The sequence below is a fragment of the Scyliorhinus torazame genome, chromosome 21, assembly GCF_047496885.1.
Source record: "Scyliorhinus torazame isolate Kashiwa2021f chromosome 21, sScyTor2.1, whole genome shotgun sequence".
Classification (NCBI taxonomy): domain Eukaryota; kingdom Metazoa; phylum Chordata; class Chondrichthyes; order Carcharhiniformes; family Scyliorhinidae; genus Scyliorhinus; species Scyliorhinus torazame.
The window spans coordinates 85,248,583-85,276,251 of record NC_092727.1 but is presented as its reverse complement, the minus strand read 5'-3'; the positions used below and the strand labels follow the sequence as shown (position 1 = coordinate 85,276,251).

General features: G+C 47.3%; 1 protein-coding gene across 1 annotated transcript in view; it reads right to left on the bottom strand.

Moving 5' to 3' along the window:
- LOC140398060 (myosin light chain kinase, smooth muscle-like) overlaps positions 1–27,669 on the bottom strand; it is a 59,349-nt gene that overhangs the window by 7,139 nt on the left and 24,541 nt on the right. Inside the window, exons 2-5 of the mRNA XM_072486272.1 lie at positions 17,554–17,670; positions 14,991–15,143; positions 13,326–13,517; positions 2,280–2,318 (exon numbers count right to left, since the gene is read on the bottom strand). Coding sequence (XP_072342373.1) covers positions 2,280–2,318; positions 13,326–13,517; positions 14,991–15,143; positions 17,554–17,670 — 501 coding nt within the window. The remainder of the gene's footprint in view (positions 1–2,279; positions 2,319–13,325; positions 13,518–14,990; positions 15,144–17,553; positions 17,671–27,669) is intronic.

Here is a 27,669-nt window from a genome sequence, read left to right as displayed (position 1 = left end):
TTCAGTTTCCTCCCACAAGTCCCGAAAGACGTGCTTGTTAGGTCAATTGGAAATCCTGAATTCTCCCTCTGTGTACCCGAACAGGCGCCAGAATGTGGTGACTAGGGGCTTTTCATAGTAACTTCATTGCAGTGTTAATGTAAACCAACTTGTGACACTAATAAAGATTATTAATCAGATGTAAATTTTTTAAGTGAGGTTTCCAACCTTACTGACGGGCGGCGGGGACAATCATGCCGCAAGATCTCACTGGCGAGATTTCCATATATTTGACTCTCGTGGGATTTTGTGCTCGCGTTGTCATTTGCACCCACAGCGAACAAAATCCCAGCCAGTGTCAACGTCTCGCACATAAAGAGACCTGTATTTATATTGCACCTTTCTAGATAATCTCATAGTAAAATCTTAAAGCAATTAATTATTTTGAAGCACAGGACCTGGAGATAGTAAAACTAACTGCAACTCTGACAAATCGCAATGGGTTATGAAATGAAACAAATTGATCTATGTTGTAGGAGTTTGGAGTTAAGATAATTCATTGGAAATGAGGGAAAAATGATTCATGTTCACATGTGAAAATCATCCGATCAACCAAAATTACTCCATAACATGTCAATGTCATTTTGTGTGACTCAACTTCTTCTAAAAACTGTAATTAAAACTTGTTGAAATTGCACGTTTTGTTGATTACAGAAATGGTCTAAACTGATATTTCTATTTTGTATGGTTAGATTGCCATGTTGGATAAATGTTCACACAAGATAATAAATGAGGATTGTTTATAAGGAAGTAGTGGAAGATTATTCGTCTGGTCCATCCAGGAGCTGAATTGTATGTCATCGTCTCACTGTGAAATTTGGTCAGATTCTACTGAAACTGTGACAGTCAAATGATTAACTATATTCAATAACTGTGAAAATGAGAGTCACCAAGGACCATAGGCTGCCCTCCCCTTTGAGCTGACTGGTGGTGATTTAACCTGAGGATCACCAGACACAGGTGAGGAGCAAGGTTGCGAAGGCGGGACCTACATGGATAATCTCAGCAAGAGCAGGAATTGAACCTGCGCCGTCGACGTCGCTCCACATCACGAACCAGCTATCCAGCCAACTAAGCTAACCGAACCCCCCCTCAATGACTGTGCACCCCCAATGACTGTACAATTTAACAACTGCCTTTCCTCACATTCCAGTGAGAGATTGGGAAAGCATTTTAGAAACAAACTGATACAATGGACACGATCCAATGACCACGCTGCACCCAAAAAGCAGCTCGCTGCGGCACAGCATGGCCGATAAAAGCCACGAGACCCCACTCCCGGGATCTACCCTGCTCACAACGCCTCATGAGATCTTATGCGATCTCGTGAGGAGTTGCGATGTAAATCCTGCCCATTATGAGTGGGATCACTTTTGAGCAAATCTGTTATTAGAGCGAGACAACTAGTCTCACTTTAACATGCAGATTCCCGAGGTGCTCGAGGCCTTGAATCTATTCCCTTCACGTCGGAGACCTCGGGTGAGTGCTGTTCAGTACTGGTCCCCACGGAGACAAGATGGAACGGAACTCATGGGGGTCTCCCAGGGCTTCGGAGGCCCCCAGCCGTTTGCCCTTTGGACAACCTGGCACTGTTGATGTAGCCCACACACCCTGGCACTTTCAGGTTGCACTGCCAGGCAGATGCACTGCCAGGGTGCTAGGTTGGCACTGCCAAGATGCCAAACTGTTCTTTTTGTGTTTTCTGATCAGGCCAAGAGTGCCCTGCTGCGGTGTTGGGGGGGGGGGGGGGGACCTTCCCATAGCGCGTTGGGGCTTGCCGGGGGTCCCCTTGGGGGCCTCGGAAATTGGAATGGCATTTAAAAATGGCATTGTGATCTCTCGCCATACTGAGGAGTTGGAAACGGGGCTATGTGGCCTCGACCACACGTTCCCCGCTGAGGCCCCTTATTTAATGCAAGTGGTGTTGTTTTGCCGTGTGTTTCTCTGCACTGCGAGCGCTGTGAAACAGGTGGCTAAATGCGTTCCCTATGGGACTTTGTTCCCTTTTATTTGAATCGTGCCGAACATGTCAGCTGCACAAGAAATCCAATTCCTAGGAGCTTCATGCAATGCTAAGTGTGGAGCTCATTCCTTCCATTTAACCCACTGGAGCACAGTCAGAGCCAACTGCGAAACTCACAACTCCAAACTCCCCCTCCCTGAAAAACCATGGCCCGTACTGTGGTCCCCATCCATAAACGTGAAATCACAACTCTTCAACCGGAAGTCAGAAATATCACCTGGTTTAGAAGCCATCTTCTTCCTCGATGGGGATGAACCTGAAAGAAGATTTTGAAAAAGTACTAAGAACAGGACTGAATAGGTGAATGAAAGAAACGCACAATTGAAGGTCAGTGATGTGGGTGGAGGAGGAAGTGAACACAATATTCACTCATGAATACAGTTAATTAACAGAAACACATTCTGAATTAAACATAGAAAATGCTGGAAATACACATTAGGCCTGGCAACAACTGTGGAGACAGAAAGAGTTCAGGTTATGACATCTCCAACAGCAGCATTTTGCTTTTGGATAATACAATCAGAATGGCTTCCCATATATACCACAGAAAGTGACAGTTACCCCACAATTACCTCTTGAAATAACTCCAACTCCTCTCTTTCCCGCTGAAGAGTTCAAATTGTTCACTTGCTTATAATTGAGTCCTTTGACATTAGCCTCAAGACCCTTTCCTCCACCACTTTGAGGGTAACACGACTCAACATTGAATCAAGCTATCACCCAGCCTGAGCAATAGATAGCTTCAGCAGCAGAATAGCCATTTGGAAATATGGTTCGAACATTCTTTTTGATTGGTCCATCCTGCTCCAAAATAGCTAGATAGGATCAGTGTGGAGTCCATCAGCCCTGGGTCTGCTAGCTGGTATAGCATATCCTGTGAAAGAATATCGCTTAACAACCTCTTCGCACTTCTATGATATTTGCAGGCCCTGCTATAGTTCCTTGGTTGCTTCCAACATCTGTGAATCTGGCAACTTTCATTATGTTTCTAAATCCAGGGCTTTTCTCTAGGCAGCAGTGGGGGTACCAGAGCCAGTCCCCGGAATATGTATGCCTTGGTTAGAACAAACTAACTGGTAAGCCTTTAAATTGTAACATTCCAGAAGTAATCCTGCTTAAACAGTGCAATGAATCTACTAACATGTTCATACACAGTAAACACTACCAAGACTTCACACAATTGAGTGTTGTTCGTGTAGAAATGAAGGAGGTCAATAAGGTAATATTTAAAAAGCCACCTTGAAATGAGAGCAACACACTGACAGAAGAATTCTAAGAACCCTTTCCTTTCATTGGATGGTACATACTCCAGGTAAAGAAAAACTCACAGGTATGCATACACACAATAGGTGACTACCACAGATAAACTAAACATGCCAAAAGGGGTGGATGTTAATGATCTCAGAGTGAAGTGCTTAATGCTTTACTAAGGATTGCTCATTGCTAGATTTTACCTCATTCCTGAGTTTGCCTCATTCATTTAGCATCAAAATGTTTCACATGCTTCAGCAAAGTGAAGAATTAAAAGTGAAGGGGTTTTCAACCATTTTGATTAACACAAATGACCAAGTAAACTAAATCAAATAAACTGAGGGACAAATTAAAAGGACAGTCCCTTAAAGGGAAACTGCCTTAAGCAAAAAGCGAATCACAAATGAGACTTAAAATATCAAATCAAAATGTGATTAAAGGGGTCAATAAAGCACCCAGCCCCTGCGGTGCCCAATGGCACAGAAGGTCTTGATGGTGCCATTGTACAGTGAATGCTCCCTCTCCAGGGACACTCAGCCACAAATGTAGCCACAGAAGGCCTACTGCACCCAGTATTCCCAGGAAATCTCCCATCTAAGTACTAACTGGGCCTGAGTTTGCTTAGGTTCTGAGATCAGACAAGAAAGGACACTTTCAGACTCGTATGCCCGCAGGCTAAAGGGGTTGTCAAATGTTCGGTTATCTACCGGCTATCACACCAGCATGTTTATTCCTGTGTACCAACCACATGATAAATTAGAGAGTTTAACAAAGGTCAATAGCAAGTCCTTCAATAAAATTGGCCAATAGTTAGGAAAAAGAGTTTCCTGATGGCTCAATGATTTTGCTTGAGAAGGGGTGGGCCCAAGGCCTGCTTTTCAATCAGTTCTCTAATTGATGGTTAGATGGTTGCAGATTCACTCATTGGTTAATGCCAAGTGTTTTACCCACCCTCTAATCTTTTCCTGGGAAAAAGAACTTGCATGCCTTTAACTTGCTTCATGACCTCAATGTCCCATAGTATATTACATCTAATGAAGTAGTTCTGAAATACAGGGCCCAATTGAACGGCCTTGTTCCGCCCAACTCGGGACGCGGTGAGGCCATTAAATCCTGCAAGAGGCCGCTCGCGAGATTTTCAACACTCGCAAATCGGAGCATGCCAAGGTGCCAGGATGGCACCCAGGGTGGCACCTTGGCACTGCTGCCCTGGCACTGCCAAGGTGCCCGGGTGGCACTACTAGGCTCACAGGGGCACTGCCAGGGTGATAGTTCCAAGATGCTTGTGTGCCAAAGTGGCACTGCAAACAGCTGGGGCCTGATGGGGCCACGCCCATGAAAGAGGACGTGAGGGGCATATGAAGGGTTGGGGAGTGAAGGGTGGGTATGAGTGTGCCTCATAAAGGTTGGGGGGATGGGTGTCCTGAAAAGGGGGGCCCCTCAGCGACCCCATTGCCGGGTCACCTCATTTGGGGAGGGGGGACATGGTAATGCTCATGAGTGCTGCGGGGGTGGTGAAATTGTCCTTGGGTGGAGGTGTGGGGGACCCTCAAGCTTATTTAGAGATGGGGCATGCTTTAAAAATGGCAGCTTGATCTCGGAGGTGCCCGTCTCGCCGGCGAGTTCAGCTCCCCAGTGATGAAAAGATTTCTAAGGGCGCAATTTAAAGCATTCAGGTAGCTCAAGCCGATTGCCTGACAAAGAGGGTGAGAGGCAGAAATCCTCGTGCTATTCCAAAAAAACTTGAATACGCACATGAGGAACTGTAAACTACAAGGGCCACGGAGTAATTGGAAAGTAGAATTAGGCTGCATAGCACTTCTCTCGCCAACACAAACCCAATGGGCCAAATGGTCTCTTCTGTGCTGTACATTTCCAGTGACTTGACCTATGGACCAGCTTCATGAGGAAATGGGACCCATTTCACCTGTCATTTGCTCGATGCATTATGTACTTGGAGCAGTGAACCATTTAAACACCACACAGGACTTTGACCAGAGAGAACATCAACGTATGTTGCTAATTTCTGACTGGCCACCAACTTGCATGCCATCCAAGGAAACGATAGTTGGCAAGTGCATTGCAATTATCAATGCGCTATGGTTCACCACTAACCTGCAGCAGTTAAGAATGGTAAGTCAGATGAGGCACGAGTGGTATTGATGGTGTTTTTGCAAACATAACCCAACAAAACACATCAACATCTACAGGGCTAGTGCAGCATAAAATTGGAGAATCAGTAATTCGATGAGGAAGAATGAGAAGACTGACTTGCTGATTTGAATGGTAAACAGTACGAGCACTGAGAAGAATAGATGTCGTCTGACACTAATGTTAGTACAGTAGCAATTATTGTTAAATTAAATTACACTCATTTTATACAAGTTTTTTAAAAAAAAGTTATTCTCCTTTTTCACATTTTCAAAATTTACACACCAACAAACAGTAAAAGGTAACGAATACAATACTTATTAACAACAACGATCCCATCCTCCCACCAACCCCCAAACAACAGTCCGCATGACAACATAAGCATCGAATAACAAGAAACCTCCCAAGAAAAAAAAAGAAAAAAGAAAAAGGAATCGCCTATGGTCACCATGAAACATGAAAATCGCTTATTGTCACAAGTAGGCTTCAAATGAAGTTACTGTGAAAAGCCCCTAGTCGCCACATTCCGGCGCCTGTTCGGGGAGGCTGGTACGGGAATTGAACCGTGCTGCTGGCCTGCCTTGGTCTGCTTCCAAAGCCAGCGATTTAGCCCTGTGCTAAACAGCCCCCATGAACATATATATTCCACCCCCCCAACCCCCTCCCATAATATTCAAAGCCATCCAATCCCCGAAAGTGTGCTGTGAATGACACCCATGAATTATAGACCCCCCCCCCCACCCTACACACACACACAGATTCCTCCCCTCCGCTTCTTCTTGTAAATTCCTCCCCCTAGCATCAGTTCCTTGCCCCAACTTTTCACCCCGGCTAGACTCATCGAAACCTGTTCTCCCAGGCTCCGCTGGCCGCAGCCCCTCCCCCCACCTCACTCCCGTTCACTGGCCGGCTTAAACCAGCCAGTGTGGAGGCCCCCGCCAGAGTCTCCTTCCCCCCTGCCCGGTCCCAGGGAAACAAAGAAATCCCCTTTAGCACACAACCCCAGCATACACACCCAAGCCCCAAAGAACCATCTTTGCAAATGAAAGTCCCAACACTTCCCTTGTCCAAATATATACAGCGTCGACTCATTTAGTACATACACCAACACGCAGTAAAAAAATGAAGTTACATGAGACTACATCAGAACAAGACCAGCTCTCAGTCCCATTTCTCAATTCTGCCACAGTCCTTCTGCCATCTCCTCTGCCTCCGCCGCTTCCGCCATCCCAAAATAAAAGTCCTTGGATTTGTAGGTCACCCTCAACTTAGCTGGATACACTATGCCGCACTGCACCTTGCTGTTGTACAGTGCCTTCTTCACCTGGCCAAAGGCCGCCCGCCTCCTCGCCAGCTCCACCGTAAAGTCCTGGTATATGCGTATACCAGCTCCAGCCCACTGCACCACTCGTTTCTGCTTTGCCCAGCACAGGAACCTCTCCTTCATGCTGTACCTACGGAAACAAACAGTCACTACTCTTGGCGGCTCACTCGCCTTTGGTATAGGCATCCATGACTTATGAGCCCAATCCAGTTCGTATTGAGAGGGATCGTCCCCCTCCCCCAATTTGTCAACATCATGGCAAAATACTCCGTCGGCCTCAGGCCTTCCACCCCTTCAGGCAGACCCACGATCCTCAGATTCTGCTGCCTGGATCTGTTTTCCAGGTCTTCCATGTTGGCTCGCAGAACATTGTTGGTCTCTATCACCCTCTGCAGCTCCTTTCTCATCGAGAGGGGTTGATCACTGTGCTGCGATAATGCCTCTTCCACTTCCTTCAGTGTCTCACCCTGCTCCCGCACCTCCGCCGCTGCGCTCAATTCCGCCGCCCTGACCGGTGTAATCGTCTCCTCCACCAGTACTTTCAATACCGCCCCATCTTCAGCAGAGGGCAGTAGAAGCGGAGCTGCTGATTGACTGTTGCGGGGGAAATTTGCATACGTCAGTGTGCTCACCCTAACTTGAAGGTGTACCTGAGCAAGAGACCCTAGCTGTTCAAGTGAAGACAAGCATCCAGCAGAGGGCAGTAGAGCGGAGCTACTGATTGGCTGTTCCAGGGGAAATTTGCATACGCCTGTGTGCTCACCCTAACTTGAAGGTGTACCTGAGCAAGAGACCCTAGCTGTTCAAGTGAAGACAAGCAACCAGCAGAGGGCAGTAGAGCGGAGCTGATGATTGGCTGTTGCCGGGGAAATTTGCATACATCCATGTGCTCACCCTAACTTGAAGGTGTACCTGAGCAAGAGACCGTAGCTGTTCAAGTGAAGACAAGCATCCAGCAGAGGGCAGTAGAGCAGAGCTGCTGATTGGCTGTTGCGGGGGAAATTAGCATACATCTGTGTGCTCACCGTAACTTGAAGGTGGTTCGTGGAGGAGCTGTTGTCAAGTGACACTTAAACCCGAAACACTTCTTCAGTGTTTCCCTCCCTACAGCCTCCTCTAACCAAAAAAAACCCAACCGCTGTAAAGATCAAGAGGAAGGCTCGAGGGCAGATAGAAGTCGAAATAAGTTCAACCGTGATGTCACAGCCTGCAGGTAAGGCTGGTGACTGGTAAGTAGTTTTTCTTTTATTTTCCCTCAGGTGTTATCGTGCGGGGCGCAGAGGTTGCTGAGTGAGTGCTTGCTGAGAAGGGGAGTGAATAACAGATAAGCTCTTTCTTTCTTTTTCTTTTTTATCTAGAGGGGATGGTAGGGAAGGTACTGAAATGTTCCTCCTGCAGAATGTTTGAGGTGAGGGACGCCATCGGTGTCCCTGCTGATTTCATCTGTGAGAAGTGCACCCATCTCCAACTCTTCAGAAATCGCATTAGGGAGCTGGAGCTGGATGAACTTCGGATCATTCGGGAGGCAGAGGTGGTCATAGATAGAAGCTTCAGGGATGTAGTTACTCCGACGAATCAAGATAGATGGGTGATGGTGAGAGGGGCTGGGAGGAAGCAGTCAGTACAGGGATCCCCTGTGGTCGTTCCCCTTAGTAACAAATATGCCGCTTTGGATACTGTTGGGGATGACGACTTACCAGGGGTAAGCCACGGGGGTACAGGTCTCTGGCACAGAGTCTGTCCCTGTTGCTCAGAAGGGAAGGGTAGAGAGGAGTAGAGCATTAGTCATTGGAGACTCCATAGTTTGGGGGATAGATAGGAGATTCTGTGGGAACGAGAGAGTTGGTGTGTTGCCTCCCAGGTGCCAGGGTGTGTGATGTCTCGGATCGTGTTTTCGGGATCCTTAAGGGGGAGGGGGAGCAGCCCCAAGTTGTGGTCCACATAGGTACCAACGACATAGGTAGGAAAAGGGATAGGGACGTAAGGCAGGAATTCAGGGAGCTAGGGTGGAAACTTAGATCTACGACAAACAGAGTTATTATCTCTGGGTTGTTACCCGTGCCACGTGATAGCGAGACAAGGAATAGGGAGAGAGAGGAGTTGAACGCGTGGCTACAGGAATGGTGAAGGAGGGAGGGTTTCAGATTTCTGGATAACTGGGGCTCATTCTGGGGTCGGTGGGACCTCTACAAACGGGATGGTCTACACCTGGACCAGAGGGGTACCAACATCCTGGGGGGGAAATTTGCTAATGCTCTTCGGGAGGGTTTAAACTAGTTCAGCAGGGGCTTGGGAACCTGAATTGTAGCTCCAGTATACAGGAGGTTGAGAGTAGTGAGGTCATGTGTAAGGTTTCAAAGTTGCAGGAGTGTACCGGCAGGCAGGAAGGTGGTTTAAAGTGTGTCTTCTTCAATGCCAGGAGCATCCGGAAGAAGGTGGGTGAACGTGCGGCATGGGTTGGTACCTAGGATTTCGATGTTGTGGCCATTTCGGAGCCATGGATAGAGCAGGGACAGGAATGGTTGTTGCAGGTGCCGGGGTTTAGATATTTCAGTAAGCTCAGTGAAGGTGGCAGAAAGGACGTTTGATGAGGACGCATCTCCTGAGGTAGTATGGGCTGAGGTTCCTTTTCACCCTGTTAGGGGTTTTCTATCGGCCTCCGAAAAGTTCCTGAGATGTAGAGGAAAGGGTGGTTGTAGAGGCCTGTGACCAGTGGTGTGCCTCAGGGATCGGTGCTGGGTCCACTGTTATTTGTGATTTATATTAATGATTTGGATGAGAATTTAGGAGGCATGGTTAGTAAGTTTGCAGATGACACCAAGATTGGTGGCACAGTGGATAGTGAAGAAGGTTATCTAGGAATGCAATGGGATCTTGATCAATTAGGCCAGTGGGCCGACGAATGGCAGATGGAGTTTAATTTAGATAAATGTGAGGTGATGCATTTTGGCAGATCGAATCAGGCCAGGACCTACTCAGTTAATGGTATGGCGTTGGGGAGAGTTATAGAACAAAGAGATCTAGGAGTACAGGTTCATAGCTCCTTGAAGGTGGAGTCGCAGGTGGACAGGGTGGTGAAGAAGGCATTCGGCATGCTTGGTTTCATTGGTCAGAACATTGAATACAGGAGTTGGGACGTCTTGTTGAAGTTGTACAAGACATTGGTACTGCCACACTTGGAATACTGTGTGCAGTTCTGGTCACCCTATTATAGAAAGGATATTATTAAACTAGAAAGAGTGCAGAAAAGATTTACTAGGATGTTACCGGGACTTGTTGGTTTGAGTTATAAGGAGAGGCTGGATAGACTGGGACTTTTTTCCCTGGAGCGTAGGAGCCTTAGGGGTGATCTTATAGAGGTCTATAAAATAATGAGGGGCATAGATAAGGTAGATAGTCAACATCTTTTCCCAAAGGTAGGGGAGTCTAAAACTAGAGGGAATAGGTTTAAGGTGAGAGGGGGGATATTCAGAAGGGCCCAGAGGGGCAATTTCTTCACTCAGAGGGTAGTGAGTGTCTGGAATGTGCTGCCAGAGGTAGTAGTAGAGGCGGGTACAATTGTGTCTTTTAAAAAGCATTTAGATAGTTACATGGGTAAGATGGGTATAGAGGGTTATGGGCCAAGTGCGGGCAACTGGGACTAGCTTAATGGTAAAAACTGGGCGGCATGGACTGGTTGGGCCGAAGGGCCTGTTTCCATGCTGTAAACTTCTATGATTCTATGATTCTATTACAAATATGATTCTGGATAGGAGCGAAAGCAACAGGGTAATTGTTATGGGGGACTTTAACTTTCCAAATATTGACTGGAAACGCTATAGTTCGAGTACTTTAGATGGGTATGTTTTTGTCCAATGTGTGCAGGAGGGTTTCCTGACACGGTATGTAGATAAGCCAACGAGAGGCGAGGCCAGATTGGATTTGGTACTGGGTAATGAACCAGGACAGGTGTTAGATTTGGAGGTAGGTGAGCACTTTGGTGATAGTGACCTCAATTCCATTACGTTTACTTTAGTGATGGAAAGTGATAGGTATATACCGCAGGACAAGAGTTATATCTGGGGGAAAGGCAATTATGATGCGATGAGGCAAGACTTAGGAAGCATCGGATGGAGAGGAAAACTGCAGGGGATGGGCACAATGGAAATGTGGAGCTTGTTCAAGGAACAGCTACTGCGTGTCCTTGATAAGTATGTACCTGTCAGGCAGGGAGGAAGTGGTCGAGCAAGGGAACCGTGGTTTACTAAAGCAGTCGAAACACTTGTCAAGAGGAAGAAGGAGGCTTATGTAAAAATGCGACATGAAGGTTCAGTTAGCGCGCTCGAGTGTTACAAGTTAGCTGGGAAGGTCCTAAAAAGAAAGCTAAGAAGAGCCAGGAGGGGACATGAGAAGTCTTTGGCAGGTAGGATCAAGGATAACCCTAAAGCTTTCTATCGATATGTCAGGAATAAACAAATGACTAGGGTAAGAGTAGGGCCAGTCAAGGATAGTAGTGGGAAGTTGTGCTTGGAGTCCGAGGAGATAGGATAGGTGCTAAATGAATATTTTTCGTCAATATTCACACAGGAAAAAGACAATGTTGTCGAGGAGAATACTGAGATTCAGGTTACTAGACTAGAAGGGCTTGAGGTTCATAAGGAGGTGTTAGCAATTCTGGAAAGTGTAAAAATAGATAAGTCCCCTGGGTCGGATGGGATTTATCCTAGGATTCTCTGGGAAGCTAGGGAGGAGATTGCTGAGCCTTTGGCTTTGATCTTTAAGTCACCTTTGTCTACAGGAATAGTGCCAGAAGACTGGAGGATAGCAAATGTTGTCCCCTTGTTCAAGAAGGGAAGTAGAGACAACCCCGGTAACTATAGACCAGTGAGCTTTATTTCTGTTGTGGGCAAAATCTTGGAAAGGTTTATAAGAGATAGGATGTATAATCATCTGGAAAGGAATAATTTGATTAGAGATAGTCAACACGGTTTTGTGAAGGGTAGGTCGTGCCTCACAAACCTTATTGAGTTCTTTGAGAAGGTGACCAAACAGGTGGATGAGGGTAAAGCAGTTTATGTGGTGTATATGGATTTCATAAGGTTCCCCATGGTAGGCTACTGCAGAAAATACGGAGGCATGGGATTCAGGGTGATTTAGCAGTTTGGATCAGAAATTGGCTAGCTGGAAGAAGACAAAGGGTGGTGGTTGATGAGAAATATTCAGACTGGAGTCCAGTTACTAGTGGTGTACCACAAGGATCTGTTTTGGGGTCTCTGCTGTTGTCATTTTTATAAATGACCTGGAGGAGGGTGTAGAAGGATGGGTGAGTAGATTTACAGATGACACTAAAGTCGGTGGAGTTGTGGACAGTGCGGAAGGATGTTACAAGTTACAGAGGGACATAGATAAGCTGCAGCGCTGGGCTGAGAGGTGGCAAATGGAGTTTAATGCAGAAGAGTATGAGGTGATTCATTTTGGAAGGAATAACAGGAAGACAGAGTACTGGGCTAATGGTAAGATTCTTGGCAGTGTGGATGAGCAGACAGATCTCGGTGTTCATATACATAGATCCCTGAAAGTTGCCACCCAGGTTGAGAGGGTTGTTAAGAAGGCGTACGGTGTGTTAGCTTTTATTGGTAGAGGAATTGAGTTTCGGAGCCATGAGGTCATGTTGCAGCTGTACAAAACTCTGGTGCGGCCGCATTTGGAGCATTGCGTGCAATTCTGGTCACCACATTATAGGAAGGATGTGGAAGCATTGGAAAGGGTGCAGAGGAGATTCACCAGAATGTTGCCTGGTATGGAGGGAAGATCTTATGAGGAAAGGCTGAGGGACTTGAGGCTGTTTTCGTTAGAGAGAAGAAGGTTAAGAGGTGACTTAATTGAGGCATACAAGATGATCAGAGGATTGGATAGGGTGGACAGTGAGAGCCTTTTTCCTCGGGTGGTGATGTGTCCAGCATGAGGGGACATAGCTTTAAATTGAGGGGAGATAGATATAAGACAGATGTCAGAGGTAGGTTCTTTACTCAGAGAGAAGGGCATGGAATGCCCTGCCTGCAACAGTAGTGGACTCGCCAACACTATGGGCTTTCAAATGGTCATTGGATAGACATATGGACGATAAGGGAATAGTGTAGATGGGCTTTAGAGTGGTTTCACAGGTCGGCGCAACATCGCGGGCCGAAGGTCCTGTACTGCGCTGTAATATTCTATGTTCTATCCCCTTCTTCATCGCTTCCATGTGCTTTGTGAATTGTTTTTCAAGTTGCACGGCCATCACCTTGGTCATTCCTTCTGCCGTGAGCAATTCGGCCTCCCCTGGTGCCCCAGCCTCCACTTTCCTTACATTTCCCGCGCCGACCTTTCCACTCACCAGCACTTTCATTAGCCCCCTTTTTCACGGCCGTTTTTTCGAAAACTTGGACATTTCTCCTCACTGTGTCTTCCTACAACTTTTTCAGCATTAAAACCCTGAAAATTCTATTCCCGAGCAGGAGCCCTCCAACGTGCCATTGTCACCGGAAGCCCCCATTTTATACAAATTTTTGACATTACCTTTAGGAAGGCTCCTGTTCTTCGTTTCCTGTGTCTCTTCTTGGAGAGTCAAAAGATTGGTTGAAAATTGGATCTTGGACCCGGTGCCATGATGTTTACTTTCAAGTACTGAGTCACTCTCACCAATTCTGCCACAGTTAGTGTTTCTCGCTTGCGTGGGCAAATGTTTTAGCCGCTGAAGCATTTCAAAGTCTATTAAACAGAGGACACATCTTAGCATTCATTCCAAATTACAATAGTAGACAGAATGACTGAAGCAGCCTCTCCATTTCTAAAGAGCACTGTACCATCCTTTTTCTAATTGGTCCAATTACTGGTGTTACTGATTGTCTTTTGGCTTACCTTGTGAATTACTGAGCCAGTTGTTCATGTGAGGACGTCACATGCCAAGGAGATTAAAAGATTAGTGCCTTTGATTTGCTCTGTATGAGCAGAAACAAATGCTGTTTAAAGCAGAGACCAGAGCAGGTCTGTATTCGACCAGAACCAGCACAAACATGAAGGAATTTTGCAGAACTGGCTAAGAAAAGGGAGGGGCAAATAACTAAGAAATCAACATGTAACATTCTGAAACTTAGTTGATATAACCTGCACGAGACCTACGGGGTGGGACAAATTAGTCTCCCAGTGAGCCTTGTTGAGTACAAGCTTCCCCATTGAGGTGCGGGGGGCCCATCAGCAGAGCTATGGGCATCATGTTTAAAAGCTTGGCCTGAGTGGGAACTGAGGAGAGAAGTCCCGACTGGGAACTGTGTACATGGAGTAAATACTTACTTAGATCATAAATAACCAGTTCCTTCACGCCTCTCGTGTGGACTCCTCGGTGGTCACAATGGTACTACTAAAGGAAATAACTCGATACACCTTCAATTCAGGTGGCCAACAAGAAAAAAGTTCAAACTACACCACTCGGATGCAGATTGTAAGATTTCACAATCTTACCATGATCGCCTTGCTATCAAGTGTTCAACAGGTTTTCTCTGATCCTCTACCCTAATCATTATCACGTCAGCCCTACGACAGTTCCAGTCATGGGAATTTTGCTGGATATTGCTTAGCTGTTTGTAGGTTATTTTTCAAAGGAGACCTAGAGGAGCAGGGGGAGGGGAGCGGGGGTGTTGGTGATGCGGGATGGTAGGGTGGGGGAGGCGGGGGCGGTGGTAGGATAACTCTGCTTAGGACTGTTTCCATGCCGTGATAGGGTCAGTAACCTAAATGGATCAATTGGAGCACGAGTTGCAGGAAGATAACATGGACTTGGTGAACGTTCCGGGTTCAAGGAAAGAAAAACCTTCCAAAGAACTTCACAGAGGCAAGACAAATTTGGAAAATGAGACAATAGAGGGGAGGAGAGGGGCTGTCTAAATGTTGGTCTTGGGGAAGGTCTTAAAGGGAGACAGAGAAGACAGTGCTCAGAGAAGGTCTTAAAGGGAGACAGAGAAGACAGTGCTCAGAGGAAACTTCAAAGGTTGGCATCGTCATGGTTGAAGGCATGGCCGGTAATGGTGGCATGCGTTTGGTGGGAGATGGCAGGGGAGAAAGGACAAGAAGCCAGAGTTGGAGCAGTGGAGTATATGAGAGTTTTTCAGCATTGGAAGCATGTCTCAATGCCAACCCCCCCTGCTGCCTTTGTAACACAGCAGCACTTTCATTGTCCTCACTCACCTCGGATTGTTACTGTAGCACTGCTTGATGCTCTTCCTGCAACATTTTCAGCGGCACATTCATATATTCCTGCATCTTCTGGCAAACAGTCCTCAACCACCCACTGTGCGACTCCATTATTGAAAGAAGCTCTCCCAAACTTTGCTGTTTTGCCTGAAACCAGATTGGAATCAGCATTGACATGAGTAAAATTAGGCTGCATCAAATAATGCACAGTAAGAAGTCTTACAACACCAGGTTAAAGTCCAACAGGTTTGTTTTGAATCACTAGCATTCGGAGCGCAGCTCTTTCCTCAGGTGAATGTCATCTGAGGAAGGAGCAGTGCTCCGAAAGCTAGTGTTTGAAACAAACCTGTTGGACTTTAACCTGGTGTTGTAAGACTTCTGACTGTGCTCACCCCAGTCCAACGCCGGCATCTCCACATCATCAAATAATGCATACTCTATTGAAGTTTTACAAGGTTAAGAGCTGTACTTTGCTGTGCATCTTTGAAATGGACATGCAGCGCTTCCCAAACTGTGGGTCATGACTGCCACTAGGGTCCCACAAATAGCAAATTGGGACGTGAATCTCCATTCTCAAAGACTGCAGCCCACATCAGCACCGAGGCTCAGGTGGATCCGGGCCTATCCTTGCCCTGCTCCTCTCCTGGTCTCACTCTGAGCCATGACAGGGATAGGGATCATAGATCATAGAATTTACAGTGCAGAAGGAGGCCATTCGGCCCATCGAGTCTGCACCGGCTCTTGGAAAGAGCACCCTACCCAAGGTCAACACCTCCACCCTATCCCCATAACCCAGTAACCCCACCCAACACTAAGGGCAATTTTGGACACTAAGGGCAATTTATCATGGCCAATCCACCTAACCTGCACATCTTTGGACTGTGGGAGGAAACCGGAGCACCCGGAGGAAACCCACGCACACACGGGGAGGATGTGCAGACTCCGCACAGACAGTGACCCAAGCCGGAATCGAACTTGGGACCCTGGAGCTGTGAAGCAACTGTGCTGTCCACAATGCTGTTGGGTGGATGGAGAAGCTTCATAAACATATTGTGTCGGTTGAAAAACTTGAATAAGAAGCTAACGGTCCTGCATTTACGCCCAGCGGGACAGCAGCTGTGGGATTTCTCCCCCATGAGAGGCCTGGGTTTATGGCCGCCATCTTTTAGGGGGCAAAGCACAGAAGGGCATTGGCACAGCCACGGCCTTTATAGGGGGGAATAGTGCAGCAGGGTGCATGGGTTGTGATCCTGGGCCAGAAAGCAGGAGGAGAGGGTCTTCACTGAGTTTTGTGTCATGAGGAATAGAGAGAGCATGACAGAAATCTATAAAAGTACATCAAATGATTGACAAAGTAAATTAAAGTAGTGTTTCATGATGCATAATATCATGATCAATAATGCACAAACCTTTTTAATTCCATACTGAATGTTGCCACGCTACTTTATTGCTGTTTTGTTTTTGTTGGCTTCAGGGGTGACATTAATTCTTTGCATTAAAATGGGGTCAAACTGGAAAAAACCTTTGGAATTGTATGCAGTGATGAAGGTTATAGGGCCCGTTAATATTTTCCTCATTTCGATGGGACGGGAGATCATGCTGATCATTAACATGTTTAGTAGCCTTATTACTCATATAGTTACCATCAATAATTCCCGAAGTGTATGGGGGAGTTGTAACACTTCACAATTCAGCTGTTGCTTTTGTAAATGCCCATTTTTTGGATGTGAAGCAGGTATGATGCACAGTCATTTATGAACAGGGTTGCCTGTGCCCAATCTTCTCAAGTCACGGGGACCATTTTTTCCAATAATCCTTAAATATATAAATTAGTGGCTTAACAACACTTCTCCATGGGGAAATTAATCAGTGAGGAGCAGGGCAGGTATTGGGCCTACACCATTTAGGGTTCTTCAGGGGCCACCAAAAAAAGGCAAAATTATTTATTTTAAGAATTCCCATTTGCCTTACCTGAACTGAACTCTTCATTACAGCTTTGACCATCATTCAATAAATTGAAAGCATAATGAAAGAGGAAGTTTCTCAGGTTCAGGAGGGACTGATTCAACTGCCCAGATACACTTTGTTGGACAATATTATTTCTTGGGATGTGGGTGGAGTCAAATTTTTACATATGGCTGATAGACACCATGAACGATTAATATAGCTGACTAAAGTCATATAATTTAAGTGTTCTCACACCAAAGGGTTCTAATATACTAAAGTCAATGAAGGGAAAACAATCATATAACTATCATATTGAGGATATTCAACACTGAAATTGCAAGTAATGGATTATCAATGGACAGCTGACTGCAGACAGCCAGGTTAGCTAACTCACACATTCAGACTGCTACTGGGGTGAGATTTTTACTCAATCTAAACACGTTCACTTATAGATTTAAAACCCAGATTTCTGCCCCTTACAGACTAAGCCATTTTCTGATTCTTTTGCATGCTTGGACATCAGAACGTTTTTAGTGTGGCCACTCTCTTGATAAGAGACTCCCAATGGCTCCATAACCTGAACACACATTTTGCCAGGGTTTAACCTCACCATTTAGAAGCCAGGAGATGATGATTGGAGGTGTTCCAGTAACTTTGCCCTGTAATGTGATGGTGCTGCTTTCATCCACAGTGACATCTGTCAGGGGCCGTGTGAATACAGGACACTCTGCAAACAGACACGGTACAGAAGAGTCAGTACAAATACTATACTTCGATTCAACAAATTGTCTGTGACTTCTGACTGGGTAGGCAAACGTAAATTAAGAACAATTTGTACTGAATGCCCATACCCACTAGGAAATGGATCAAAACCAAATTCATTGATTTCAGACACTTACAACTAGTAACCAAACAGAACTTCCATCCCATAAGCAGAGTGCTTTAAACAGTTCCCTACTGCAGGGCAGCACGGTGGCGCAGTGGATTAGCCCTGCTGCCTCACAGCGCCGAGGTCCCAGGTTCGAGCCCGGCTCTGGGTCACTGTCCATGTGGAATTTGGACATTCTCCCTGTGTTTGCATGGGTTTCAAGCCCACGACACAAAAGATGTACAGGCTAGGTGGATTGGCCATGCTAAACTGCCCATTAATTGGAAAAAATGAATTGGGTACTCTAAATTTATATTACTGCTGTCCATGTGCCTGTTCAAGAGTCGCTTAAATGTCCCTAATGACTCTTGACTCCACCACCTCTGCTGGCAGTGCATTCCACACACACACCACTCTCTGTGTCAAGAACCTACCTCTGACACCTCCCCTATACCTTCCTCCAATCACCTTAAAAATATGTCCCCTCGTGACAGCCATTTCCGCCCTGGGAAATAGTCTCTGGCTATCCACTCTCATCACCTTGTACACCTCTATCAAGTCACCTCTCTTCCTTCTTCGCTCCAGTGAGAAAGGACTCCATGCTTGCTTCTACACAGGTCTCTGTTCAATCCACAACTGACCCTAATCTCAGGTCATATGTCACTTTACATCACACTGTTGATGGTACAGTTTCCCAGTCCCACATTAACCCTTGCTATGTCAAATACCCTTATATTACAATAGCTTTCTTTATGCTTCTTTTAACCATAAAAGGCCCAGGGCACTTCAGGAATGTTATATAACAAAAACAAAAGTGACACGGAGTCACATAAACAGATGTGGCAGATGCTTAATGATGCAGGTTTTAACAAGTGTCTTAAACGAGGTAAGAGAGGTGGAGATTGTTGTGTTGGGTAAGTTGGATCTGCGAGGACTGCGTTTACTGTAGCAGAGAGAGAGACAGGCTTCCAACACTTGACGAAATGCAACTCTATTTTATTAAACTCTTAACTATTGAACATGCTTGAACTGTGGGTTGACACTATGCTGAGTTGACTGGAAATGAATATCGCTTATTGTCACAAGTAGGCTTCAAATGAAGTTACTGTGAAAAGCCCCTAGTCGCCACATTCCAGCACCTGTTCGGGGAGGCTGGTACGGGAATTGAACCGTGCTGCTGGCCTAGTCTGCTTTCAAAGCCAGCGATTTAGCCCTGTGCTATACAGAGACCTGAGACTAACCTGACCAGATTATCTTACTACCACATGGTGGATATTCTAGTTGTTGCTCACAGGCTCTGACTGTGTCAGAGGCTGCATCCCAAGAGAGCGGGAAAACTAGTGCCCTCTGGTTTTATAGTGGCCGTGTCCTGTCTGGTGATTGGCTGCTGTGTTCTGTATGTTCAGCAGGGACCAGAGCAGGGAGATCTGTGGCATGGGCATCATACGCCGACTTGCATTGGGCCCGAGACAGTTGCATTCTTTGCAGGACCGGAAAATTGTCAAGGTCCGGGACGTGGATAGCTGGCACCATCGTCCGTAGTGTGCGGTTCATTGGCAGCTGTGCTGGGGACAGGCCAGCAGACAAAGGAGTCACCCTGTAGGCTAGCAGTGCCAGGTGAAAATCTGAACCCGAATCAGCAGCTTTACACAACAGTCGTTTTACAATGTGTATCCCCTTTTCTGCTTTCCCATTTGACTGGGGGTAGTGGGAGCTTGAAGTGACGTGCGTGAAATTGTACCGTCGGGCAAAATCCGTCCACTCTTAACTGATGAAGCACAGGCCATTATCTGTCATGACCGTAAGTGGAATGCCATGACGGGCAAAGGTCTCTTTGCACGCCCTGATGACTGTTGCTGATGTGAGGTCATTCAGTCTGATCACCTCGGGGTAATTTGAAAAATAGTCCACGAGGAAGAGATCAATGCCAACCTTGGTCCGTGGGGACGACACTAGTTCATGCGGCTGCAAAGTCTCTTTCGGCTGAGCCGGCTGGAACTGTTGGCACGTTGGGCAATTTAGCACAGTGTTGGCGATGTCGTCATTGATGCCAGGCCAATATACTGCCTCTCGGGCTCGCCAGCGACACCTTTCCACCCCCAGGTGACCCTCTTGGAGTTGGCCGAGGACGAGCTCTCGCATACTCTGTGGTATTACTATCCTGTCCAGTTTCATTAGTATGCCATCGACCACTGCCAGGTCGTCTTTTATATTGTAGAACTGTGGGCACTGGCCCTTCTGCAAACCATCTGTGAGGTGGCGCATGACCCGTTGGAGTAAAGGATCCCTGGCCGTCTCTTGACGAATCTGCACGACCCTTTCGTCAGTGGCCGGAAAGTTGGATGCCCAGAACTCAACATGGACGTCGATCTGGTAGACGAAGACCGACTGCTCGCACGGCGTGGTGATGGAGCGAGAAAGTGCATCGGCCCCAATGAGCTCCTTGCCCGGGGTGTAGACCAGGTCGAAATCATAGCGTCGGAGTTTGAGGAGGATACGCTGTAGGCGTGGCGCATATCGTTGAGGTCCTTCTGTATGATGTGAACCACTGGCCTGTGGTCCATTTTGATCGTAAACTTGGGAAGTCCATACACATAATCATGGTATTTGTCAATCCCCGTGAGGAGGCCCAGACACTCTTTCTCGATTTGAGCATATTGCTGCTCAGTTGGGGTCATGGCTCTAGATGCATATGCGACTGGGGCCCAGGAGGGGAATTCGTCGCTGGAGGAGTACTGCCCCAATGCCAGCCTGGCTCGCATTGGTGGAGATCTTCGTCTCCTTGGCAGGGTCGAAAAACGCCAGGACCGGTGCCTTGGTGAGTTTCGCCCTGAGCTCACGCCACTCTCGCTCATGAGCAGGGAGCCACTTGAAGTCGGTGTTTTTATTTTACAAGATTGCGGAGAGCTGTGGTGTGAGATGCGAAGTTGGGGATAAACTTCCCAAGGAAATTGACCATCCCTAGGAAGCGGAGGACCGCCTTCTTGTCCTCCGGGTTCTTCATGGCGTTGATCGCCAACACCTTATCTGCATCTGGCTGCACACCAAACTGTGAAATATGGTCGCCAAGGAACTTTATTTCTGCTTGACCGAACGAGCATTTGGCTCTGTTGAGTCGGAGGCCATGCTTGTGGATCCTATGGAACACTCGCTTGAGGCGATCGATGTGTTCCTGAGGAGTTGTGGACCAGACAATGATGTTATCGACGTACACTCGAACCCCCTCGATGCCCTCCATCATTTGCTCCATTATTCGGTGGAACACCTCCGAGGCGGAGATGATGCCAAAGGGCATCCGGTTGTAACAGTAATGACCAAATGGGGTGTTAAAAGTGCAGAGCTTTCGACTGGATGCGCCTAGCTGTATCTGCCAAAACCCCTTGAAGGCATCCAGCTTAGTGAGGCATGAGCCATTTCGCTAGCGAGCCCTTCTCGCTTAAGGATGGGGTAGTGTTCCCTCATGATGTTATGATTCAAATCTTTGGCGTCGATACAAATGCGATGTTCCCCTGACGGTTTTTTGACACAAACCATGGAGCTAACCCAGTCCGTGGGTTCTGTGACCTTAGAAATGACGCCCTGGTCCTGGAGGTCTTGCAGCTGCTGCTTGAGGCGGTCCTTAAGGGGTGCCGGCACCCGACGCGGTGCATGAACCACGGGTGTGGCATTCGGTTTCAGAAGTATCTTGTATGTGTAGGGGAGTGTGCCCATACCCTCGAAGACGCTGTGGTATCGTGCTATGACATCATCTAATTGGGTTTGAAAGTTGGCATCTGGCGAGGCTGATGCCTCAGCGGGCGACATGGAGTGAACCTGCTGCACAAGATTCAGGATTTTGCAGGCCTGAGCACCGAGCAAGGAAGCTTTGTTGGACGCTACTATTTTGAAATGCAGGGTGGCTCTTGAGGAACGATGAGAAACCACAAGCTGGCATGAGCCACTGGCAGCAATGGCATTGCCATTGTAGCCGATGAGCTGGCAGGCCGATGGAAGAATGCTCGGCTTGACGTGGATGGTATCCAGGTCAGACTTCAAAATGAGGTTCGCTGAAGCGCCGGTGTCCAGCCTGAAGCGTATGCGATATTCGTTGACCGTAAAGGTGGCACACCACTCGTCGTCCGGATCAATGCTCAGCACTGGGAGTGGATTAGCCTTTTTTTTGGAAAGCATCATATGCTTGGTGATGATGCCCACCCGGAATGGGGATGTGAGATCCTTGGCGTCGGGATCTGGAACCATGTCGGAGTCGGAGTCTACAACGGGTTGCTGGATTGACCGGACGTTCCTGCGCTGCGGCTGGGATCGCTTTGTGGTGGGCAGTTGAGCAGATCTGCACAGAGCTGCATAGTGGGCAAGCTTGCCACACTGGAGACTTCGTGGGACATTGCCGCTTTAAGTGAGCGAAGCCACAGTTGTTGTACGTCATGACGCCGACGTCAGGACGTTCCGTGCACCACCACGCATGCGCGGTGCGGTCGAAAGATGTGCGCACATGCACAGTTCGATCCTCGGCCTCGCCGTCCTCTCAGTCGTTGTGCGCATGCGCAGGAGCCCGGGAAATGCGCGCAAAATGGCTGCCCTCATCCAGACTCAGGCCCTGGAGCTGTTTTACGGCCTGCACCCGCTCCGCATCATGGGGGCCATGCCGCGCCGTCTCTGCCGCCTTGATATGGGAGTACCGGTCATTAGCGTGCTCATGTAGGATGCATGTTTCGATGGCAATGATGAGAGTGAGTTGTTTAACTTTGAGGACTTGCTGGCGAAGGGGATCGGAATGTACCCCGAAAACGATCTGGTCGCGGATCATGGAGTCGGAAGTGGAGCCGTAGTTGCAGGATTGCGCGAGGATACGGAGATGGGTTAAGAAGGACTGAAAAGGTTCATCCTTACCCTGAAGCTTCTGCTGGAACATAGCGTTCAAAGCTCTCGTTGACTTCGATGTCACAGTGGCTGTCGAACTTCAGCAGGACTGTTTTGAACTTTGTCTTGTCCTCACCTGAAGTGCCCTGGGCCTTTTATCGTTAAAAATGTGGATAGCATGGTCCCCGGCTGTAGAGAGGAAGAGGGCAATCTTTCTGCTATCCGATGCGGCCTCGAGGTCGATGGCTTCAAGATACAGCTGAAACTTCTGCTTAAAAATCTTCCAGTTTCTATAAGAAAATGTTTCTTAACAGAAAGATTCTTAAACCATGAAGAAACAGATCTGATATCTAACGAGTGAGCATTTATTAAATGAAAACATGCCCTTATTGAGCACTGTGATCAATGTATTGCTTCAAAATACAAGTCAAAAAATACTTGTTCCACACAGTAACACGGATCTTCTGATGGGCAGCAGTCACCAACGCTGGATCATCAGGAGTGGAGGGGAGTGGTGGAGGCAGGGGAGGGGTGAGGGGGGGGAGAAAGAGACGAGCCATGCCCCTTTTTACAGCAGGAGCTGTAGCGCATTCCATTTAGTGCTAACTTACACACTGAAAACCATTGGCACATTCAAACAGCTTTCGAGTGGGCTTTCAGCAGATGGGCAGGTGAGCAAATGAGGGAGTGTGTAGGTGGGGGAGATAGAGTGGGCTGGGAGTAGGATGGCAGGGGGTGGGGTGGTAGGTTGGTAACTGGGTAAGGTGGCAGAGGTGGTGTTTGGGTGGCAGCTGGGTGAGGTGGGTATGGTGGGTCAGAGGTAGTCAGGTTCATTCAGGAGGCTTTGTCAGGCCAGGGGCTATCGGGTCGGCTTGGGAGACTCAGTTGTACAGTGCATCAGGAGAGCTAGAGCAGGACTTTTCTATTCAACATTTGCCAGGTAACTCTCCAGGGAAGCAAATCAGAACCATCCAAAGCCCCCGACTCCGGACAATTCCCACGGAGTCATGGTTGTAGGACATCTTCAGAGTCCAGAACCAGTAACCAGAGAACACTCATTGGCAATAAGCCATGGGGCAAGAGAAGAATTTCATGTGCAGAAGGAGGCCATTCGGCCCATTGAGTCTGCACCGACCCTTGGAAAGAGCACCCTACCCAAGTCCATACCTCCACCCAATTCCTGTAACCTAGTAACCCCCTCCCCACCTTTTGGACACTAAGGGGAATTTATCATGGCCAATCCACATAACCTGCACATCTTTGGACTGTGGGAGGAAACCAGAGCACCCGGAGGAAACCCACGCAGACACGGGAGAACGTGCAGACTCCACACAAACAGTGACCCAACCCGGGCATCGAACCTGGGACACTGGAGCTATGAAACAACTGTGCTAACCACAATGCTACCGTGCTGCCCACGAAGAGGAATAATTTGTCAGTTACTATTGAAACTAGTCAAAATTTTGTGATTTGCATTAAATGTATGCACATCACTCCATTCCCTTGAAAACTGCCATTACGAAATGCTACCAGAATGCAGAATAATGTTTCTCCCGAGTCACCAGCAGCAGCATTCAGGAAATCATTTATTCATTTTGGGAGACTCCAACGCAATCCGGGAGTGTCAAATATTCCTGGCCTCAAATCCACCTTCCTATCTGTTCCCAATATCCTTTTAACCCGTTTGTTAAAATCAGAAATATATCTCTCTCCTTCTTGAAACCATTTGATGACTCAAACTCCATCGGACTATGGGGCAGCGAGTTCCACAAATTCACCACCCTTTGCGAGAAGTAGTGCCTCCTCATCTCAGTTCTAAATCTACTGCCTCTCAGCCTATATCTGTGACCTTTCGTTCTAGCAGCTAACGACACAGCTACTCTCCTCACCCTGAAGGGTCACCCTCCCTGACTTGCACGCAGATCGGGGTTTAAATACGAATGAGGTTTCCCCTTGTTAAGGGGAAATCCCGGCCTGTTTTACCGGGGGAGTTCATACTCTGTTGTGGTCATGGAGAATCGGATGGTGCATAACCCGTGATCTCCAAGGGGGTTGTAACAGTATTGATTACAGGAGAATCCAAAGAGCAGCACCGAGCAAATCTCGTAGAAGTTTAAAAATATTTCAGAAGGTCTGAGTTAGGCTGAAAAGAAACAGTTCCCAGCTAAGGAAGTAGCGTACGTAGGATTGAGGGTAGAAGTCACAGGGCTGCACCTTATGGAGGACAAGATCAAAGCAATTACGTAAGCATTGGCCCCCCAAAAATACATCAGAATTGAAAACCTTTTTAGCAATGGTAAACTATTATAGCAGACTTATTCCTAATCTTTCAACATTGTTGGCGCACTTACATTCACTTCTGAAGATGCACTAGGGATGGTATTGGAAAGTGCATCAGAAAGAAGCCTTTGATCAAGTTAAACTAGCTTTACAGTCATCCAGTCTCTTGCTCCACCTTGGCCCTTCAAAAGGGTTCATTCTTATCTGCTTATTCCCTTGCAGAATCAGAGTGGTTTTGCCCCATAATATGGAAGGTAATGTACGAAGGCCTATCGCCTGTGCTTTGAGGATTTTGACCAATGCTCAACTCGCAAATTGAAAAGGGACTAGCCGTAATATTTGGAATTAAAGAGTTTCATCGATACATCTATGGACAACATTTCCTAGTCGTTATCGATCACAAACCTCTGTTGGGCTTATTTAGAGCGGATGGGGCCAATCTCTCCATAGTTTCAGCTCGGGTCCAATGCTGGGTTTTATTGTTAGCAGCCGATGAATACATGTTTCAACATAGGCCGGGTACCCACATTTCAAAAGCAGATGCTTTGAGCTGTCGTCCCCTATCTGACCGTATACCACCTCCGCCAGTGTCACAGGAAATTGTTCTTGCTTTACACTTCCTAGCTACATTGCCAGTGTTGGTGTGACAGGTCAAGCTTTAGACCCAGAAAAAACCCTTATTATCTCAAGACAAGATTGTAATAGATTATAATGGCATTATAATAACAGGCCTGAGCAGTTGTGACCCTTTCAGATAAGAAAAGATGAGTTATGTTGTAAAGACTGTGTATTGTTATGGGGGGGGGGGGGGGGGGGGGGGGGGGAGTGTGGTCTTTTCCACTCCTGCTAAGAAGCTATTATTACAGGAGCTACACTGTGCCCATCCTGCGATGACAAAATTAAAATGCTCACATGCAATTACATATGGTGGCCCAGGATGGATATCGACATTGAGAATCTGGTCAAACAATGTGGCCAACGTCAAATGCAACAGAACTTCCATCCGCAGCCCTAATGCACCCTTGGGAGTGGCCAGGCTGATTTTGCGGGTCCACTTATGGACTCCAAATTATTTTTCATCATAGATGCCCACTCTAAATGGTTGGACATACACAAAATTAAGTCAACGGCCTCGCCAGTGAAGGTAGAGAAATTGCAACAGCCATTCACCGTCCACAGATTGCCCAAGGATTCTGGTCTCCTATAATTGACTGCTTTTACTCGTGAAGAATTCCAACATTTTACGAGAACCAACAGCATTCAACATATTAAAGCAGCTCTGCAATCCTGCTTCAAATGGACTGGCAAAGAGATCCATTCAAACATTCAAAGCCACCATGAAGAAACAGTCGTCAGCCCCTCTACAACTCAGACTGGCCCTGTTCCTGCTCACCTATAGAACAACATCTCATGTCATCACAAGTGTTATACCCTGAGTTACTAATGGGCAGATGTATTAGAATGTGATTGAACTTAATGGCCGCAATTTAACAGGAAAAAGAGTCCTGTTTTTGGCAAGTTTAGTAGGGTCTTTCTCAGCGCCTGCAGCGTCGAGAATGATCCCGCTATCCAACAGGACTGTTTTTCTTTTGGCCTCGGTGAGGAATGGCCCGCCGAGGCCACACATACTCTCATTTTCTGCACTGACAGTACAGGAAGCCATGATGTGGAGATGCCGGCGTTGGACTGGGGTGAGCACAGTAAGAAGTCTTACAACACCAGGTTAAAGTCCAACAGGTTTGTTTCAAACACTAGCTTTCGGAGCACTGCTCCTTCCTCAGGTGAATGAAGAGGTAGGTTCCAGAAACATATATAGAGACAAATTCAAAGATGCAAGATAATGCTTAGAATGTGAGCATTTGCAGTTAATTAAGTGTTTACAGATCCAGAGATTGGGGTAACCCCAGGTTAAAGAGGTGTGAATTGTCTCAAGCCAGGACAGTTGGTAGGACTTTGCAAGCCCAGGCCAGATGGTGGGGGATGAATGTAATGCAACATGAATCCCAGGTCCCGGTTGAGGCCGTACTCATTCGTGCGAAACTTGGCTATAAGTTTCAGCTTGGCGATTCTGCGTTGTCGCGTGTCCTGATGACTGCCTTGGAGAACGCTTACCCGGAGATCAGAGGCTGAATGCCCTTGACTGCTGAAGTGTTCCCCGACTGGAAGGGACCATTCCTGCCTGGTGATTGTCGCGCGATGTCCGTTCATTCGTTGTCGCAGCGTCTACATGGTCTCGCCAATGTACCACGCTTCGGAACATCCTTTCCTGCAGCGTATGAGGTAGACAACGTTGGCCGAGTTGCACGAGTATGTACCGCGTACCTGGTGGGTGGTGTTCTCACGTGTAATGGTGGTATCCATGTCGATGATCTGGCACGTCTTGCAGAGATTGCCATGGCAGGCTTGTGTGGTGTTGTGGTCGCTGTACTGAAGGCTGGGTAGTTCGCTGCAAACAATGGTTTGTTTGAGGTTGCGCGGTTATTTGAAGGCAAGTAGTGGGGGTGTGGGGATGACCTTGGCAAGTTGTTCATCTTCATCGATGACGTGTTGAAGGCTGCGAAGAAGATGTCGTAGTTTCTCCACTCCGGGAAAGTACTGGACGACGAAGGGTACTCTGTCGGTTGTGTCCCGTGTTTGTCTTCTGAGAGGTCGGTGCGTTTATTTGCTGTGGCGCGTTGGAACTGTCGATCGATGAGTCGAGTGCCATATCCCGTTCGT